Source organism: Thunnus maccoyii, chromosome 18 (genome assembly GCF_910596095.1).
Source record: "Thunnus maccoyii chromosome 18, fThuMac1.1, whole genome shotgun sequence".
In the NCBI taxonomy this organism is placed as follows: Eukaryota; Metazoa; Chordata; class Actinopteri; order Scombriformes; family Scombridae; genus Thunnus; species Thunnus maccoyii.
Genome location: NC_056550.1, coordinates 28547925 through 28567744, shown reverse-complemented (window position 1 = coordinate 28567744; position 19820 = coordinate 28547925). Strand labels below are relative to the sequence as shown.

The 19820-nt window shown below is 38.4% G+C and overlaps 1 protein-coding gene and 1 long non-coding RNA gene across 2 annotated transcripts; one reads left to right on the top strand and one right to left on the bottom strand.

The window, feature by feature from the left end:
• Window positions 1–1037: 1037 nt before the first annotated feature.
• Window positions 1038–3824, top strand: LOC121884565. The gene is made up of 3 exons (XR_006092365.1): window positions 1038–1189; window positions 1610–1686; window positions 3434–3824. It is a non-coding gene; the product is annotated as an uncharacterized LOC121884565 (long non-coding RNA).
• Window positions 1309–16599, bottom strand: LOC121884484 (phospholipid transfer protein-like). The gene is made up of 14 exons (XM_042393328.1): window positions 16460–16599; window positions 14925–15021; window positions 14410–14559; window positions 9280–9435; window positions 8760–8811; window positions 7739–7894; window positions 7224–7397; window positions 4832–4879; window positions 3834–3962; window positions 3427–3497; window positions 2604–2643; window positions 2455–2506; window positions 2260–2333; window positions 1309–1666 (listed from the first exon to the last, which is right to left on the bottom strand). Exons 1-14 carry the CDS (start codon window positions 16566–16568, stop codon window positions 1586–1588), a joined length of 1389 nt encoding a protein of 462 aa, XP_042249262.1. The 5' UTR covers window positions 16569–16599; the 3' UTR covers window positions 1309–1585.
• Between the last annotated feature and the right edge of the window lie 3221 nt (window positions 16600–19820).

Below are 19820 nucleotides of genomic sequence, written 5' to 3'. Positions count from 1 at the left end.
AGTGTTTACTTAGACTCTTCAGTAATAAGCTTCCAACTGTAATTCAGAATGTCTGAACTATTTAATGATGAACTCTAGATCTGAAGGTGAAAGATTTTCTTTTTACAATATATAAGTTGTTCTCTGGTCCTGGCTTGTTGGAATTCATGGTGTCTTGTAAGCCCATGTTGGCTGGGCGTACAGTTGTATGCATGACACAATAATACAAATTTCATTCATTCATTCATTTCATATATAATTTCAGTTTTTGTGAGTAGCATTTAAGGACTACAAACTACATTTTGTTATACAATCTTGTGTTGCAAAATGGTAATAAATTAATCTTGAATCTTGATTTTTTTTTCTACATTTCCATATATCAACTTTTATTTAGGTTATTTCTGTATTTATTTATTTATTTAAAAATCAAAATCGACCACCGCACACTGAAATAACTTCAATGTGACTTTATTAGGAGCTTAATAAAGTCGCAGTAAAGTTGGTTGAGAAAAAAAATATTTCTGGAAATCCAATTTCTAAGTCTGATCTAAATTCCTTTCTCTCCTGTGTTTATGACTTAAGAACAGCTGAAAAAAAAGTTGTTTTTTTATCTGTGAAAATAAGTGAAAAAGAGAGTTTTGCCAGGATCTTTTTTTTTTTTTTTCATCTGTTGAAATAGAAGGTTGTTTTTTTTTCTTAGTGTTTGTTGTTGTAATACTCATTTCGGCCACAGGAGGGCATATTTACACCATTACTCCATGTTCCAAATAGGACTGAAAGCATTCATGTTTTCTTTCAGGTGTGTTTTTATTTCTCCATACACTCTAAACACAAGGTGAGTATATTGTGTGTTAGCAAGTTATAAAACGTTACTAATGTTGTATATTGTGCTAACACACAATATATGTGCAGAATATATGTAAAGAAACAGCATCAGCAGCAGGAAACCAGCACAACAGAAGATTCAACAAAAACATAGAAAGATTATCCTGGCAAAACCTTTTTTTCACCTGTTCTTAAGTCATAATCAGTCATCAGACTTAGAAACTGGACCTCCAGAAATATTTTTTTCTCACTTGACTTTCAGGGCTTCCATACTTTGATTAAAACACCGCCTGTCTTTCAGGGGAAGGAGTTTCCCTGGAGTGAAGAGGATAATGATGAAGAATGAGATCTGATCTGTACATTTACCCTCCAACATTTGATTTAAGTGAGTAAAAGATTCCACTATTTAGTACCTGAGAAACTCCAAAAATTCTGTTCTAAATAAAAACACGAGTCAGTGATGCTGAAGCGTTTTATTGTAGAGAAAGAATCAGGATAACAAGTTGTAAGAGTAAAAAGCTGCAGCGGGATGTGACACTAATAATAGTACTTTTACCTTGTTGTAACAGTACTAATGCAGGTACAGAAGTATCACAACTGCACAAGCGTCAAATCTAAAATCAGCGATTACATGAGAGAGAAAGTGAAAGCTAACAGGATCATCACCAACCTGCTGTTTCTGTCTTTAAATGTGATTTGTTAAATTTAACATTAATCATATGAGATTTGGTGTGACTGACTGAAAACAGCAAAGTTTGTAAGATACAGAAAGTAGCTCATGTTAAACTCTGCCGATTCTTTTCAGCACCGTCCTCCTCCCAGCTGGAGTGAAGTTCAGGCTCCCTCCAATCACCACGAAGCCCTGCAACCACAACAACACAGGTAGTGACAGATTTCTGTTGTTATTAGGTCATCATACCATTATATAATAGCCTACCTATAATTAGAGCAGCTGTATTAACCAGTTTAAAATATTTATTTCACTATAGCCACAAAATAGTCTGTTTAGGCAGTTTAGGGTCGTTGTCATCATCTTTTATTTTTATTTTACTTTTTTCATTAGCTGATAATCATATTTTCAGAAACCAAATTGGCTTAAAGTTTGATTATTGTGGATGTGTAAACAATAAAAACTATAAAAGCAGCAGTAGTGGTAGATTAATGTATAGCAGAAATAACCAACTAACAGTACTGGCATCTGCAGATATTTCTGTAAACAATCCATTATTGGTATCAAGAATTTTCATATCAGTGTTTGTCTGTTTGACTGCTGTATGTATGCAAATGATGTACTTTAATGTGTATGTATGCAAATTATGGACAATAATTCATTGTGTGAACAGCAGTTATTCACGTCTGTTGCATCTAAGTAACCGAATTGGTACTCAAAATATTCGTCCAGGGTTGGCAGGTCTACTATAATGTGGTCTGTGATATAATGAGGCGCAAACTCACGTCATGATAGTCGATCTTCCCCTCAGTGTAGCGGACTCCTTTAGGCAGAGGGATCAAAAGCCCTTCAATCAAGCCTGAACACACACACACACATACACACACACACATTAAATATATATATATATATATATATATATATATATATATATATATATATAATAAGAATAACAGTGAAGTGTGTAGTTAAGTGCTTACGCTTCAAGGTGCCTGTAATATATCTGTTTATGCCGATGTTAACGAACAGCGCCTGCACAGAAACAGCTATTGTTATTATTATTATTATTATTATTATTGTTGTTATTATTATTAATAATAATAATAATATTACAAGAACGTTTTCTTACCATAAATCTTCCTTTGAATGTTTTAGGTTTGAGTTTACATCTGAAAAAGAAAAAGTTTGCAAACAGTTGAAAGTAGAGCTTCAACGATTAGTCAATTAATCACTTAGTTGCCAACTATTACATTAATCACCAATTATTTTGATAATCGTTTAATCGGTTTGAGTCATTTTTAAAGAAAAACAGTCCAAATTTTCTTATTTCAGCTTCTTGAATGTGAATATTTTCTGGTTACTTTAGTCCTCTGTGACAGTAAACTGAATATTTTTGTGTTGTGGACAAAACAAGGGGCTGTCATCTTGGGCTTTGGGAAACAGTTGTAGACATTTTTCACCATTTTCTGACATTTTATGGATTATATAATCAATCAATTAATTGAGAAAATAATAAACAGATTAATCAGTCAATAAAATAATCCTTAGTTGCAGCCCAACTTGAAAGATCCAGCTTCTGTCATCCCAATTAGTATTATTAGTATTAGTACTATAGTATTAGTACTATAGGAATGCAAATGTGACGTTAAAGGTAACGATTTAATTTCATGAAAAAGTCTTTTCTTTTTGTCATGTTCCTTAATATCCACCTTAAAATCATTAAAAATATACACATGTTGAACATGACGAGTGGTGAATGGGTACTTCAGCTCAGAATGTCTGATGTACCTTCACATGTTTTATTGTAAATGCTTTGATTCTTTGCATTTATGTTCAGCACTTTGTGTTACATTAGAAATAGCCTTTACTATGATTATTTATTATCATTTATTTTCATTATTAAAAATACTAATAAAGGTTGATCTGTATGTGAGTGTGTGTTTTGTTCTTACTTGACAGGCTTTGTAGAACGAAGGATCAGACGGTTTCCTTTGATGTCGACCTTGATATCCACCTGGCAGGCCTGCAGGAAATCATGGATGTATTATAAGAGCTGGATAATAGACTAAAAATGGCACCCATTCAGTCCTATAGGTTTGGCTTTGGCTAGGTTTGTGATGCCGCAGTCACTTCCTGATGTGACTTATGGATGTGTTTACCAGATAATTATTCTTTAAGTTTTAATTGTACAACTTGATTTAGGAAATCACTAGTTTGAAAACTTCAAGTGTTCATCTGTCGTCATAGACAACGTTAAAACCGAAGTATCTGTTCTGTGAGATGGACGTTAAAAACACTGCAGCGATGAATTGTTCAGTCTGGTTGTATTTGTGTGTGTGTGTGTGTGTTGTGTGTTTACCACAGGAACGGTTGGATTCTTGTTAGCTGGTCTTGCTAAAGATTGGACTCTGGCATTCACAGTGGCAGAGACTCCATTTCTACTGATCCTGACTGTGGGCGACTGAGCGAGCTTCAATTTGATACGACCCTACAGTTAAAGAAACAGCATCAGCAGCAGGAAACCAGCACAACAGAAGATTCAACCAGCAGTATACAGTATACTGTCATAATGAAATACACAAAACAACCCAAGCAGCAGCCTGGACACTGAACTGTGTGAACTGCTTCCAGCTGTTGTTTGCTGCTCTGCTGCTCGGTTTATAACTGTAAATAACAGTAAATAATTCCTGATTTTTTTCTTTGCAGTTTCTTCTATAAAAAGACTCAAAACAATTTCAAAGACACACAAAACAACTACAAAGATTTAGAACAAAGATTTAGATTACTAACTACAAGGATACTCAAAAATGCCATAAAGAGATTTAAACGAGCACAAAGAGATTTAAAGGAATAGTGTGTAGGTTTTAGTGGCATCTATCGGTGTGGTTGCAGATTGCAACCAAATGAATAGCCATCCCCTCACCCTCCCCTTCCAAGTGTGTAGGAGAACCTACAGTAGCCGTGAAACTTGTGAAAAATGCGAAAGTCCTTCTCTAAGCCAGTGTTTGGTTTGACCATTGTGGGCTACTGTAGAAACATGGCAGTGCAACATGGTGGACTCTGTAGAAGAGGACCCGCTTCCTATGTAGATATAAAGAGCTCATTGTAAGGAGACAAAAACACTATGATTCTTATTTACATGGGATACACTAATTAAAAAAAACTTATTAATATTATATTACATTTCTGCCAAGTCCATTCTGCTAGATGCCACTAAATTCTTCAAACTGAACCTTTAAAACGAGCAAACAAGCAAAGAGATGTAAAACAAGCACAAAGAGATTTAAAATGAGCACAAAGAAATTTAAAACATGAACAATTCACTATTCTACTGTTTCTACCATTTGTATATCTTACCGTAGAGAGTCCCACAGCAGCCAGAGCACGTTCTTTAAGGGAGCTTAGCTGTTGAAGTGATGAGAGGAAGAGCAGCATTCACGTTTTTTATTTCATTTTTTATTTTTCGGGATCATTTAACAAAAATAAAATTATTTTATCTCAAACTATAGGCTTGTTGAGTTCATTAATTCCAGATTATGGACACCTTGAAGGGAATTATCCCACTTATACCATGGTCACTTGCCAAAAAAAAAAATTAAGACCATTAATTCATATTTTCATGCGTTTTTCACAAGCCATAACTCAGTTTCTCTGGTAACACCTGAGGGTTTGACCAATACCTGGAACAATCATTACCATACCATAAGGTTCTTATGCAATGGAAACATTGTTCACTACTCCAGCAAATAGGAAGAACCTTAGATACGACTCAGCAACGGGAGATATTTCTAATCTTCTCAGCTCATAGAGGCCTTTGGCTCAGCTATGAGCCAGAAAGCTAACACTATGCTAGCAAGATTCAAAGTTATTAACACTGGGTACGGTTGACAAACAGTAAATATAAATTGACAGAATGTTTAACAACACGACTAGATAGCTATCCACCTATGTGATGGTCCCCAAATCAATATCAAGATTTTAACAAATGATAGTGTTAAGGCTAGGCTAGTGAACTCAAGAGCAGGACACCGAGGCAAGAGGCAGCGAGCGGTGTTGGAAGAGGATTTTATTTGCAAAGTGGTAGCTGGGAGGTTTGAGCCAAGGTCTGGGCTGGTAGCCGGGAACCTGGGGCTTGGGCTGGGCGTGAGGCTGGGCAGAGGGAATGGAGCGGGGAGCCAGGCAGAGGGATGGGCTGTGCAGGTGAGGCAGGAAGCCAGGAGACAAGGGCTGCAGGCAGGCAAAGGCAAAAACTATAGAAACACAGAAACAGAGATTAGTGATGCTGTCGAAACTGAACAGACGTAAAGTTAGGAGGCTTGAAGCGCGACTGACGGTGAGAAAGAGTCTGGCGGTGAGTAGGAGGTTGAACCCAATATTTAAGGAGAACTCCTGATGGATGGCAGCTGATCGCCTGACTCCCACATACCTGTCTCCACTCCTGTAATTTGGGCATAGACAAGGGGGAGAGAGAGACACACCCACAAACACACACACACACACACACTAGGAGAAGACAGAAGTGGAGGGCATGACAGATAGGCCATGTGTACTGTGGGCTGCAGCCTGAATTGAACAGCGAAGAGGATGTGAGATGATTGATTTAAAGTTTAAAGTTCAGAGGGGTAGTGTACTTCTTGCAGTTTGTGTGTTACAGTCGCCATCCTGTGGTGTTCAGAGGATGAAGCACTGAAGGACTACACTCAGTGTTGTAAATAAGATATACAACACAAGTGTCTTTGCTAATTTAAGACAACGCATTTGTCATTTTCCCATCCAGCACCCATGTTGTTTAAATAGCAAATACACTTGCGCCCATCTGAGCGCCCATGGGCATGTTGGCCTTAAGATGAGGTGTGGTCGGGTGCATTGTTGGCACATTTATATCTTGAGGCAGATTGACCAACAAAGACCTTGTCTGAAGTCAATGGTGCAGCGTCTCACTGTTATTTTAGGGGCACATTATCAAGACAGAGATATGCAGCTACATAGGTGGGTGCACAACATACACTCTGCTTGTTACACACATGGACAGGCAGCAGCACACAGACATGCAACAGCTTACAAATAAAAGGATTACAATGTTAAAGATTATTATTGTGTACATTAACATATTTTTAAAAATTCATGTTATAATGGTTAGTTATTATTTATCAGAATTAGCGAATCACAATAATGCCAGATGACATTGTCTAATTATTTGACCAAATCGTGGCAATACACGTAGGTATTTAAACGGACCCGTCAGGTTGAGGCGCAGCAGCAGGATCAGCACCTTGGAGAGCTGATCAAGTCCTGACAACTGTGTATGATGATTTTTTACATTATTAAAATTAAATTAATTTTTTTTTTTTTAACACATATTCTTTAACATTTTCAGCGATCAGGTTTCCATACTTTCAACAATTAAAACCCCACTGATTTTACCTGTTACTCCATGACTGAACACAATGATTTAAAAAAAAGAACAAAAAAAAGAACAAAGCTGTAATTAAAAAAATAAACCTTTTCAAAAAACACACGAAAATAAATTTGCAACAAATTAGGGCCACAGAAGGGTGCAGCACCCTAAATGCACTTGCGCCATGCGCTTTAAATAGTGCACTTAGATCGTTAAAATTGGGCCCAATGTATTTGTCTGTTACCATGGTAACCACACTTTCAGGGTTCCTGTTGGTCTGTGAAGAATCATATGAGATGCTGGTTTGTGATGACGTGTGAAGGTTGTCAGGTGGTTCTCAGCAGTTCTCACCTTTGGAATTGTTAACTTAAAAGGTCCGGTCTTCTGGAGTGACATCGCAATGCTGTTGAAGAAGAACTCAGAGAAGCCCACATAAGCCATCCGGTAACTTTCACTGAAAACTGGATCCATACGACTCTTTATAGAGCTGAGGTCAACAGTCTCCCCCTGCCTGAAAAATACACCCTGAAACACACAAATCATTTTATTACAGATTGTAAACACGTCCAGAGGAATTCTCTGCTTTTAAATCTAATACATTGACGTTAACAACACACCAGGTTAATCATCTGAATAAACACAAACCTCAGGTGTCTCATTCATTGTTTGTTCAGTCATTCCCTCACTTCCCGTCTATTTGTTGTTGTTTTTTTATGTCAACGTGAAATTCAAAAAAATATATTGTTTTCATGTAAAGAGTTGACAGAGTCTTTGGAGACCTAATGAATTTCAGAGTAAGGAGTTTTGTTTTGTTCATGTTTAGGATCAGTGTGTGACATTTAATGTTTTATATGTTTGTGTCTCACCCTGAAGGGCACGTCGAGGCATGAAGGGGTTTCTGTGATGTCGCTGCTCAGGTGGTAGTCGAGGTTGTAGCTTTCATGAAGCTTTTTTGTCATGGTGATGCTCTCCAACATGGCATTGATTTTAGGCACAGCGTACTCCTGAACAGCAGGACAAAACTAAGGACAGACAGAGAGACAGAGAGACAAACAGACAGGGCTGTTATGCAGGTACTACTGGAATTTTTGATGTTAAGTTAGTTCATCAATTTTATGTTCGCTGGCATCTCAGGGTGAACTATCAGCCCTTTCTGTTTAAGATTGTAGTGTCCAAACCACGACTTTGGTTCAGACTGAAATGTCTCATCATCTATCAGCTCGACTGAAACTTTCTACAAACATTGATGTTCCCCAGAGGATGAATCCTACTGACTTTGGTGATCCTCTGACTTTCCCTCTAGCGCCACCAGCAGGTCAAAATTTGTCCAGTACTTTAGTTTATGACAAGACCTGCAAAGATATTGACTTTCCCATCAGCCTCAGCTGTACTTTGTGTTTAATTAGCAAATGTTAGCATGCTAACATGCTAAACCAAAATGGTGAACATGGTAAACACCTGCTGTGCTTATCACTGTGAGCATGTTGGCATAGTAATAATAATAAATTTGATTTCTATCATGCAACATAACATGATTAAACATTAAAGCAAAGAATCATAAAATTTGCAGTAAAACAGCAAAACAAGAATAAATACAACAAAATAAGATAAAATATTATTAAATATTATAAATGTTAGCATGTTAGCTCAGTCAGATGCTCAGGTGAATCAGGTGACTCAGAACTGACCTTCAACTCTTGTTCCAGAAGACAGAAGAAGAAATAGTTTCCTCCACGTCTCCTGAAGACCTCTTTACTAATGTCTAATCTCTCGTGTGTGTTTTTTGTTTTTACAGTCTGAATGGCACACCTGTCACGTGGTTGAGCAGGTTTGGGATTCATCCAGACCTGGTTTAGTTTTCTGTTAAAGACTGAAGGTGGAACAAACCTTGCGGTTGAATAACCATCGGTAAAGTGGTTTGAGTAAGTCCCAAAGCCGCCTAGAAACAAACAAACAGAATCATCAGGGTCATCACATTCTAACATCAGAGACAGCTGATCAACCAGCTGATGATTTAAAGGCAGAAGGAGATTTTCAGCCATGCTAGCAGCATGTTAGCATGTGTCACATGTACTTAAATACTGAAGCACACTATAAATACTTATCTTAACTGCTCTTTTTATTTATATGTCAACATTACATTTGTACCTATGACCCATCACACTGAGCCAGTTTGTGATGCAGAGTTGCAACATGTTACAGCTCAGCTTAAATAGTATTTCATGAACATTTGATGATGATCATAATGACATTTGACATTTGAGTCACATCCCCACCTGGAGCTCTACCTGAGGAATCCCTGACCAATGACAACACTGAGTCATTATAACCTAAACAGAGCAGCGACTCCATCGAACACCAACTCAAACTAGGTCTTAATCCAGACCACATCTTAATCATGTGTTACCCCAGTATGCTGTGGTGCCTTGTGATGATGTGATCAGCTTTGACTTCACAGGTTGATATCTGGACATTCAGACGTCCTTGTGGGTTTCTCTTCAGATTCACTCCAATCTTGATGTTCACACCTCTTCCACTGAAGGTAACGGATTTTGTGCTGAGTCTGCGACATGAATAAATTCAAAACCACATTGCAAAGACATGAAGTGACCACAAAGCGACTTAAAATGACCACAAAGAAACATAAAATGACCACAGAGAGATGTGAAATGATTACAGGGACTTAAAATAACCACAGACATTTAAAACGACCAAAAAGTTTTAAAACAACTACAAAGAGACTTAAAACAACAACAAAGAGACGTTAAATAATCTCAGAGACTTAAAACGACTACATTGAGACATACAACAACCATAAAGACATTTAAAATTATCACAGAGAGACGTAAAATGACCACCAAGACATTTAAAACAACCACAAAGCATGGGTGCAAGAGCTCCGTCTACAAAGGGCTTTGATTTGCAAGAACTGTGTTGATGTTGGTCGGGGAGAATCTAGGATGTGTAGGCAGAGGAGGACCCATTTTTTGCAGGGAGGTGGACGAAATGCCTTGGTTGGTGGCTGAAGTAGCCATGCCTATCCTAAAAGAATGCCCTGAATAAAGCTGAGGGGATAATTCACTTTTTATGAGGACTTGCCTAAATGATGGTTAAACCAGAATTTGGATAGGGGAAGATTACCTGGGATGAGAAATAATTGAGAGAGAGAGCTAGAGCTGAGTCTGATATGGGGGTATTTTATCATAGACTTGAAAAGGCAGAAAGTGGAATCAGTGCGAGCAGCGAAGACGGAGCAGGCACCTCCATGTTTTGAATGCTTAAGGCGTAAACTGAAGTGACTAGGATGGAAAGCTAGATCAGAGAAGGAAATGTCTCTATTGGGATCAAAGGACTCAGAGGGAGTTGTAAATTCGCCACTTAAAATGCAGCTTCGAGCAAAGTATCAATGGAAGGAGTAAAGCATCCTATGCAAGAGAGAGAAAGTCTGTCTGTCTATGGTCGGTTTTTATGGCTGGATTGGAAAATAAACTAGGAAAAGAATGATCGTAGCATCTAATGTTGAACTGAATCCCAGACACCAGCCCACGAATGTAGGTTTGAAATGGCAAACGTCCATGCAGTAGCAAATGGCATCCATGAAGAACTTCAGGGAGTCGGAGGAATGCGCTAGCTCTTCGTAGAAGAAGTGATGCCATTCCAGTGATCAAGCAGGTGAGACCAGAAACTCAGGTCGGAGCTGCACCCTTCATCTAGAGAGATGAGATCATGCAAGTTGGGCATGGAGGAAGCCCAGTCCATTAAGCAGGAGATAAACGAGCACCCCCGGGGGATGATGCGCATGGTGAAGTTCAGATGGCCAAGGAGGGACAGCAGCTGTCACTTTGTGATGGTCGCAGCAGCACAGGAGGACTTAGTGATCTCATGTATGCATAGCAGTTTATTGAGAGGAAGGGATGCTTTCATGTCTATGCTATCTAGTGTAATGCAGAGAAACTCGAGGCGCGTATCCAGGCAGAGAGTTTTTTTCTCTGACAGGGGGATGCCAAGAGCCTGGAAACAGTGCTTCACTTTGGACAGGGATGAACCTGAGTTGTCATGAGGGGGATAGATCAAGAGAAAATCGTCCAGCAGGTGAAGAACGGAGGGAACCCTGACTCTGTTTAACAAGATCCAGCAGAGAGCCTCGGAGACTAGGTTAAATATACATGGGCTGCTCCTGCACCTGAATGTCAGGTGCGCTACAAAATAGTATTTTTTCTCCCGCCTGATGCTGAAGAGATGCCACTGAGAGGGATGAATGGGGACGATATTAAAAGCGTCAAAAATATCTGCTTTGGAGAGCCAAGTGCCTTGACCTGCTAGTTTTATTAATGTAATGGCATTGTCGACGGAGGCATAATGGAGAGAGAAGTACTCTAGTGGGATGGGGCTATTAACACTGGGAATGAGGCCGGAGCGAGGAGCAGATAGATCTTTTCGTTCCTGAATATTTCCTCGTGGATACTCCTACGGGACTTGGAGGACTCAAATGGGTCGATGACGTAATCATTTACCTCTTTCTCTAACAGCTGAGAAATTACCTCTGGCTCTTCGACTGCAGACTGGAGGTTTTTTGCTAGGTAATTAACTGAGGGAAGTGAGAGAACCCCGACCCGAAACCCCTGAGACCAGTAATGACATAATCTACAAATACAGAATCAGGATGAGAAGACAGTTCTGCTGCCAAGGAAAGAACATTTATTGGAGTAGAGGGACGATTGTTCATAATGTCTTTGAACTGCGTCGGTTCTCCTGTCTTAAGGGGGCCTGGCTGGTGCACCAGGGGCAGACTGACCAGGGATGAGCGTCTTTGCAATTGCTGCAGATGTGAAGAAAATGGCAGCTGGGGAAAGAACAAACATTTTCATTGAAATGAATGCAAATGGGCATACTATTGAAAAGATGCACCTGTTGGCCATGGGAGTCAGTGGTGAGGGGAGGCTGACGAGCCATTGAATGTGCAGCGGGCGGAGGCTGTAATGGCATGGAAGGGCAGAGGGAAGCGGTGTGACCTGGATCTCCGCAGGTGATGCAAGAAACCATTTGAGTGCCTCCAGCAACCATGATCAGCAATTCCGTGTCCAAAACAGCCCATTTCAAGCGAATGTTAGATTGTGTGATGTACAGCGCGGCTTTCCTTGAGAGTGCTTTGTGATACAGATAGAAGATATTCTTTCCGTGATTTAGATGGAGATCACCAATTAGCAACATGTATGAGTCAAATTCCTGTCTCCTCTCGGGGAAGACTGAGCAGATAATGTCACCGAAAGCTACAAGAAACTGCCCGATGGATAGGTCTCTGTTCAGCTGGAGATCAGCGGACATTAGGATATTAGTGCCTGTGGCGATGGCTTTATTGCACTCAGGGGAGGGAAATATACTCCCTACTTAGAGCTGGGGCTGGGATGGCTGAGGCCAGTGCGTGTTGGATGGCTTCAGACTGGGAGGATGTGGAGGGCAAGCTGAGTGAGGAGGCTGGCTGCAGCATAGCTGCCTGAGTTGCAACGAAAGAAGAGGCTGCGGCTGAGGTGTTTTCCAGGGATAGCAAATGAGCGTTGATGGATTGGACGGAGTTGGCCAGAAACTGTGAAGTGGTTAGGAGGAGCCTACGTTGGAGTGGCCTGAAGTAGCAGGAGGGGCATGAATAGAAAAGCGAGGTAAGGAAGTTGGGCCAGCTAGAGCTGGAGGTGAATGCTCAGCCGGATCGTGGCTGAATTGCTTCCTTTGCAAGCTCACAAAGCTGGGAAAGGGGGAGACCCGTGGCTGGAGTAATGCCGCAGTCTTGGAGCTGAGAAGAGAGGAGATCTGACTCATGTGTAAAGGAGTCTTCTTGTAGTGCCAGACGAGCGCTCCTGCACTGACCGCCCAAAGAAGTAGATACAGTCTCTGGCAATAGGTTGATCTCGGGGTCTGGATCATCCAGGAAAAGATCGTGCTCAGAGTCAGCCGTGAGCTTACGAGACAGCAATAGGATGCAGAAAAAAGTGAGTAACATGTGTGCCATTCACAACAATTGCTCTGGAATGACAACGGACAGCTACAGAGAGGGAAACTTCCTTCCTGCTTGAATTTTTGCTAAGTTCCATTCAATGAATGCACAAAAAACAAAAGGATGCCAGCGAAAGAAACAAAGAGAACCTATGGGGATTTATGTTTGAGCAGCCAGGGAACCCACTCTGTCCTGTCGCTTCATTGGAGAAATACCTCTTGTTGCTGCTGCCAAATCCACTTGCCTTTTATCTCCATCCAAACTACACTGTCAATCTATGGTAAGTTAATGATGCAACTTTTTTTGTTACAGCGTAGCTTGGTTACTCTAAACTGTAACAAAAATGATATGGTTGGCAAGTGACAACAGCTATAGGGGAAAGTGAGCATAATAGCTGTCGATGGTTGATACATATGTGGTTATAATGTAACTCCAACATGATGGGAACATTTTTTTTCTTTTTCCTAACGTTAGGTATGCAACAGATGGATCTGTAAAGCAGCCGGAACTGAGACAATCTACACCAACCACTGCTCGCAAAGCACCACTGTACACAAACTCTCTGATGCTGGCCTAGAGGCAAGAGAAATCATGTTTTTGAAGGGGCATAAATGTGAATCATCCCTGCAATCTTACTGGCACTCAAACTACAATGAGAGAAGATGCTGGAGCAATATCCTAAACACTCTTGTACCAGCAAAGAAGAGTGCTAACATGATTGAATACTACTTCAGCACTTGCACGATTAATGGTGATATCTATACAAATGTTAAAAATCACCCCATCTTTGAGCATGCTTTCCACTCTATGTTGCTGCATCCGTGGGTTAAAAATAATAAATTAAATAAAAATATAAATAAATTATTGCAATTTTGTTGCTTTGTGTGTTTATTTATGAAACCTTCCCAGGTATATGCAGTAACCATATTATAAAAGCAATACGCACCAAGAGGCCGTTGTTTACAGTGATTTTAGAACAGCTAGTTTAGAACAGAAGTTTTATTAATAATATGTCATGGTCAACTGTATGAAATTCTTTTTTTCAGATCTAGGAATACTCCTACAGAATATTTTTTATTTTCCATAGGAGTTGTTACCTTCCCCACAAATTCCATGAGTGCAAATGAAGTAGTCCTATTGTTTCTAAATCCATACTGTTGATCACATAGCATATTTTATTTTGTGATAAAATTGTCTCATCTTGAATAGAATATTTTTGTGAAAACAAAGAAACAGGTCTATATTTTGAGAGTATGTGTCTATCTCCAGCCTTATATTTGTGTATGACTTTAGCTGTTTTCATTTTACTTGGAAAAAAAGAAGTGTATCCCTGGTGCCTTTGCCAGGGTTACAACCACAAAGTGATGTAAATGACCACAAAGAAAGGTAAAATGACCACAAAGAGACATAAAACGACCACAAAGAGACGTAAAACGACCGCAAAGAGATGTGAAATGACCACATTGCAAAGACTCATCAAACCCATTGTTACATTAAAAACACTGATCATAACTGTGCTGTAGTTGAGGCATCAAATTTTCTACGTACCGACGGTCTCTCCAGAGGAAATGCATGTAGAATGATCGAACAAACTCCCCGGAGAAGCCCATGTTCCTGATTTCAAACTGGAGACCAGAGTTCGGCTGGAAACTAACAGCTGTTTGAGCCGGATTCACTGACAGATAAGTGAATTTGAACCTGAAAGGAAACAAGGAGAGGAAACCAGGAAACAAGGAGAGGAAACAGGGAGGGGAAACCAGGAGAGGATATTTCAATATTGTTTATGGTCACTTTGTTTCAGCAGCATCCTTATATGTATTTACATTCAGTAATCATGTCTTTATATGGGACAGACAGGAAACAATTTTTAAGAGTGAGAATCTAAATTATAAAAAAAACCCAAATAAAATAATAATACAAATTTAAAACAAAAAAGAAAATTTAAAAAGAAAATACAAGGATAAAATTGAAACACATTTTTAAGAAGGAGAAAATAAAGAAACAAATAAACATGATAATAAAATAATTAATTAATAATAAAATATTAATTGATGATATTTTACCCTTTGATGGTCGCCTTAAATATGCGCCCTTGAAAATTGAAGTCTGCAAAACGGTGATTAACCAGAGTCTGCATATACTCCAGACCAAGATCCTTCACTGCAAGAACACAGTACAAATACTACTAATACTTCACTGAAAACGCAGTACAAATACTACTAACATTTTACTAAAATACAGTACAAATACTGCTAATACTTTACTGAAAACACAATACTAATAATATTAATACATATCTGAAAACACACTGCCAATATTGCTAATACTTCACTGAAAACATGGTACAAATACTACTAATACTTTACTGACAACACAGTACAATAACTACTAATACTTCACTGAAAACACACTACAAACATTACTAACACTTCACTGAAAACACCAGTACAAATACTCCTAATTCTTTCCTAAAATACAGTACAAATACTACTAATACTTATCTGAAAACACACTGCCAATACAACTAATACTACACTGAAAACACAGTACAAATATTACTAATACTTTACTGAAAACACAGCACAAATGCTACTAATACTTCACTGAAAACACACTACAAATACTACTAATTTTTCTATACAAATACAAATAATGTGTTTTCAGTGAACATGTGGTCATTTTGCTAACAGTGGAGTTGTTGATGATTCTCTGTGAAGTTTTGTAATTATTGATTTAACGCTGCTGACATTTTGGAGAATGTTTATACTTTCTGTCATCTGTTCACATCAAGATAAACTGCTGAGTCTGTTTTTATTGATCAAGCAGCTGTTTGTTTTTTTATTTCTGTTGTTTTATCAGCGTTTTAATGATATATAGTATAGTAGTAACATACTGTTGGAACAAAGGCGGATTTCTACGCAGCTGTTTGTTGTTCCTGAAACATTTCCTTAATTAATCTGTTCTGACAGAAAAAATACCAGCATGACATAACAAGATATTTGAAATAATTCATGCTGCTGAATTGATGCTCTGTATTGTTCATTTTTATGGAGGAAACTATTTTACACTTCTGAACAGATAAAGTCAAAACAATTAACATTAAGTCCAATAAACTTGAAAAATAATAATCAAACATTTCACAGTTCTGATTAATAAAATATTATTCTGTTATGTGTTTTAAGTATATATTAAATTTCATAATGGATTTGTTTTTTAAATACTGTCAGTTTCAGAGTTAATAAATATTTTACATTCAAACATTACATTTGAATCCATTTCAAACGCAAGAAGAAGAAGAAGAAGAAGAAGAAGAGGATGACGTGTTTGATCAGTTTTACAGAGTTTAAATAAGAGAATGTTTCAAGCTGAAACTTTTAAAACACTAATGCATTGTTTTTTTATGACGATTTGTAAAGTTTTTATCTTCAGACTGTTTAGACTGTTTTGACTGCAGATTTATCATATTTGAGTAAATGTTTTGAGCTGATCAGTTTCTGTTCATTAGAAGGCAGGTAAAGACACTTTGCAGATATTTAGTCTATAAGAGTTTAAGTGTTTCTGACGGATGATTAGTGTTTAATCTGTGTGCAGATCTTACAAACATCCAGAGCTCTGTTGGTGATTCGCAGTTTGAGGCCGGTGGTATCAGCAGTGATAGATGAAACCAAAGTGATGAAGAAGAAGGCGGACAAAACTCGAGAAGTCATCCTGACGCCAAAACCTGAAACACAAGAAGAAGGACAGTCAACATCCTGACACGTAGCTCTAAACATGATGCCAACAGTTTTAAAGTCGACCAAATCATTTTAGAGCCTTTAATCTCATAAACAGTTTTTTGGTTCTTTATAAGTAGCTTTGTCTAAAATTCTTATAGTTCTGTTTTTTGAAATATGAAAGCTGGATTTGTATTAGTTTAATATGTCAGTCAGATAAACAGACAGAGAAGAAGAAGCAGTGCCTGTGGTGTCTGATGGCAGTAGAGTCACCAGCTGACCACTACTTCTGCAATTACACCTCTACTTATACCCATACATGATGCTGCAGCTCCATGAGAGAGAGTTAATTTGATCATCTGTTTGATCATTATAATACATTGTCACTGCCCTGCTTGAAACCATGACTCATGTCCTGCTGCTTTTCTGCCTCTTTTAATTATTTTTATAATAAAAGTGGAAAGCGAACAACAGGTTATGGAGAGTCCCTTGGGAGCACTTCAGGTGTGTCACGTAGCTCAGCTTTATCTCTCGGGAAAACCCCCAACTCCGTGAAAGAAATTTGCGTCATGCAGCAAGTGGATGTGACTCCTCTCGTTGAGACCTGCTGATAGATGTAACAGCAGAGCAGAGGAGAGAGACTGAGATAGCTCCATTGCAACATCTGTCCTATTGGCAAGTTACCCAACAGCTGAGCGGTGACTATTATAACTTTTTGGAGACACGCTCTAAACTTTCTACTAAATATAAACGTGTTGCTTATTAGGTGAACATGTTGATCTCCTCTAATTGTCAGGCAATTACACAACATCAGTTTGAGGAAGTTACAAACTCATGTTAGTAATTCTTTATTAGGAATAACCCCTTCAGATGTACCATCTCGTTTTCAAGAGGGTCCTCAATGACAATAATACAATATAAGCACCAAATGTGACAAACAACAAACAACAACAACAAAACAATAAATATCAAATAATAAGACATACAAAATCTGGAGATCATACTCCAAGCAGAGCATGAAAATGGATCATTCATTCATAGATTATAGAAAATTATTAAAAGCATTAAGTAGTAAAGTTATAAAACAAGTGGAAGGATGATATGAATTGAATATTTACAGGTAGATTATAGATATTATTATTATAGAGACTGTGGGAACATAAAAGAGTTGTATAGAGTATGTAAATTGATAATTAGAGGAGAAAGGTACCTTAAACTGAAATAGGGTAATTGAAATGTATACATTTACAAATAAACTGCAGCCATTGTCACTATCTTCTTAAGATGGGAGAGGGCCAATCAATTCAATTCAATTCAACTTTATTTATATAGCGCCAAATCCTAACAAAAAGTTATCTCAGGGCACTTTTCACATGGAGCAGGTCTAGACCATACTCTTTAATTTACAGAGACCCAACAATATTCTCATGAGCAGCACTTGGCGACTCCCCTTCAATTGGAAAAGACCTCAAGCAGAACTGGGCTCTATATGGGCGGCCATCTGCCTTGACTGGTTGGGTTGAGAGAGAAAGAAGGAGAGAGGAGGAGAGGGGAGAGAGAGACACAGAGACGCATAGTAACAACAATAATAACAATAACAACAATAATTATAATAGAGATATGACTAGTAATAATAATAATAATAGCAATAACAGCCGGAGAAGGTGTCAATTAAGAGTTTTATACATTGTACAATAATGACTTGTGAAAGTACAGCCAAGAACAAATCTGCATATTCTATTGTAAACTACACTGAGAGGCAGAAGATACGTTTTGGATCAGCCTGATATACAACATCAGCATAATCCAATTGGTAAGATGAGTTGTAACCAGGCTTGGAATTTGGTCATTTTATGGGCAAGGCCATTTCACCCTCAGTGTCACAAACGTTTTTGGGCACATGGCCATTGAGTGAAATAGGAAGATTTGGAACCTACAACCTATTTTCTTCACAATATCATTAATATGACATTTAAATTAAAGTTCCGAGTCATGCCATAGGCCCAGGTGTCAGTCTGCAAAGCGTCAAAGAAATGTATTAGTACATTCATGCATCTCTTTTAGTTAAGTACAAACTTGGGAATATTCTCTCACAACTTTACAAACATTTTAATGTCATTATTTCTGTTTGCGATGCATCCTTCCTGAATAAAGTGTCATTTAATAAATATTCTGAACTGATTGATTTTTGAGGAATAAAACACAGCAGCTTTAAAAATTAATCTTTTTCAAACAAAATAATCAGATTTTGTATGTGAAGGTCAGGTCAGTGATGGTTCGTAAAAAGGCGAATGTGACATAAGCTGTCCACCTCTCATGAAGGACACACCACTTCCTGTTTGGTAGTGGACATAAATCATGGAATAAATCAAGAATATCTGGCTGTCATATGATGAGTCCGACCTGTTACACATGTGTCAGCTATATGAAACCAACATATCTTTAAACACTATGTACACACAGATGTTATCTCCACAAGTCACCTGGTAGGCATTTCTTGGACTGCACTGGAGTGGTTCTCCTCATATCTCACAGATAGATCTTTGTCAGTCTCTGTAGGTGAATCTGAGTTGGACACTGCAGCTTTGTCATGTGGTGTCCCCCAGGGATCAGTCTTGGGACCCATTCTATTCTCCATATACATGCTGCCACTGAGACAAATCATCAGCAGTTTCAAGGACATCTCCTACCATATGTACGCCGATGACATCCGGTTGTACTCTTCATTTAAACCTAATGAGCTTCACAAACTCTCTGTACTTAACAACTGTTTAAACGCAATTAGGAATTGGATGGCAAACCATTTTCTGCAGTTAAATGCAGACATAACTGAAGTCCTGATCTTTGGCTCTGGCAATCTTCAGTCAGCAATCAGGCAGAACCTTGGTGCCTTATCTTCATCTTCCCGGTCTTGCCTGCGCAATCTTGGTGTAATTTCGACCAATCCATGAGTTTTGAAGCGCATGTCAAGATGCTAACTAAATCATGTTTCTTTCACCTGAGAAACATAGCCAAACTCTGGTCTGTGGTATCAAGAAATGAAATGGAGATGTTAATACATGCTTTTATAACATCACGTTTGGACTACTGTAACTCTCTTTTCACCTGTCTTAATAAATCTTCCATACAATGCTTACAAACTGTCCAAAATGCTGCTGCTAGGCTACAACTCCTATTTTAATCTCATTGCACTGGCTTCCAGTAAATTTTAGAATTCATTTTAAAATTTTGGTGCTCACTTATAGA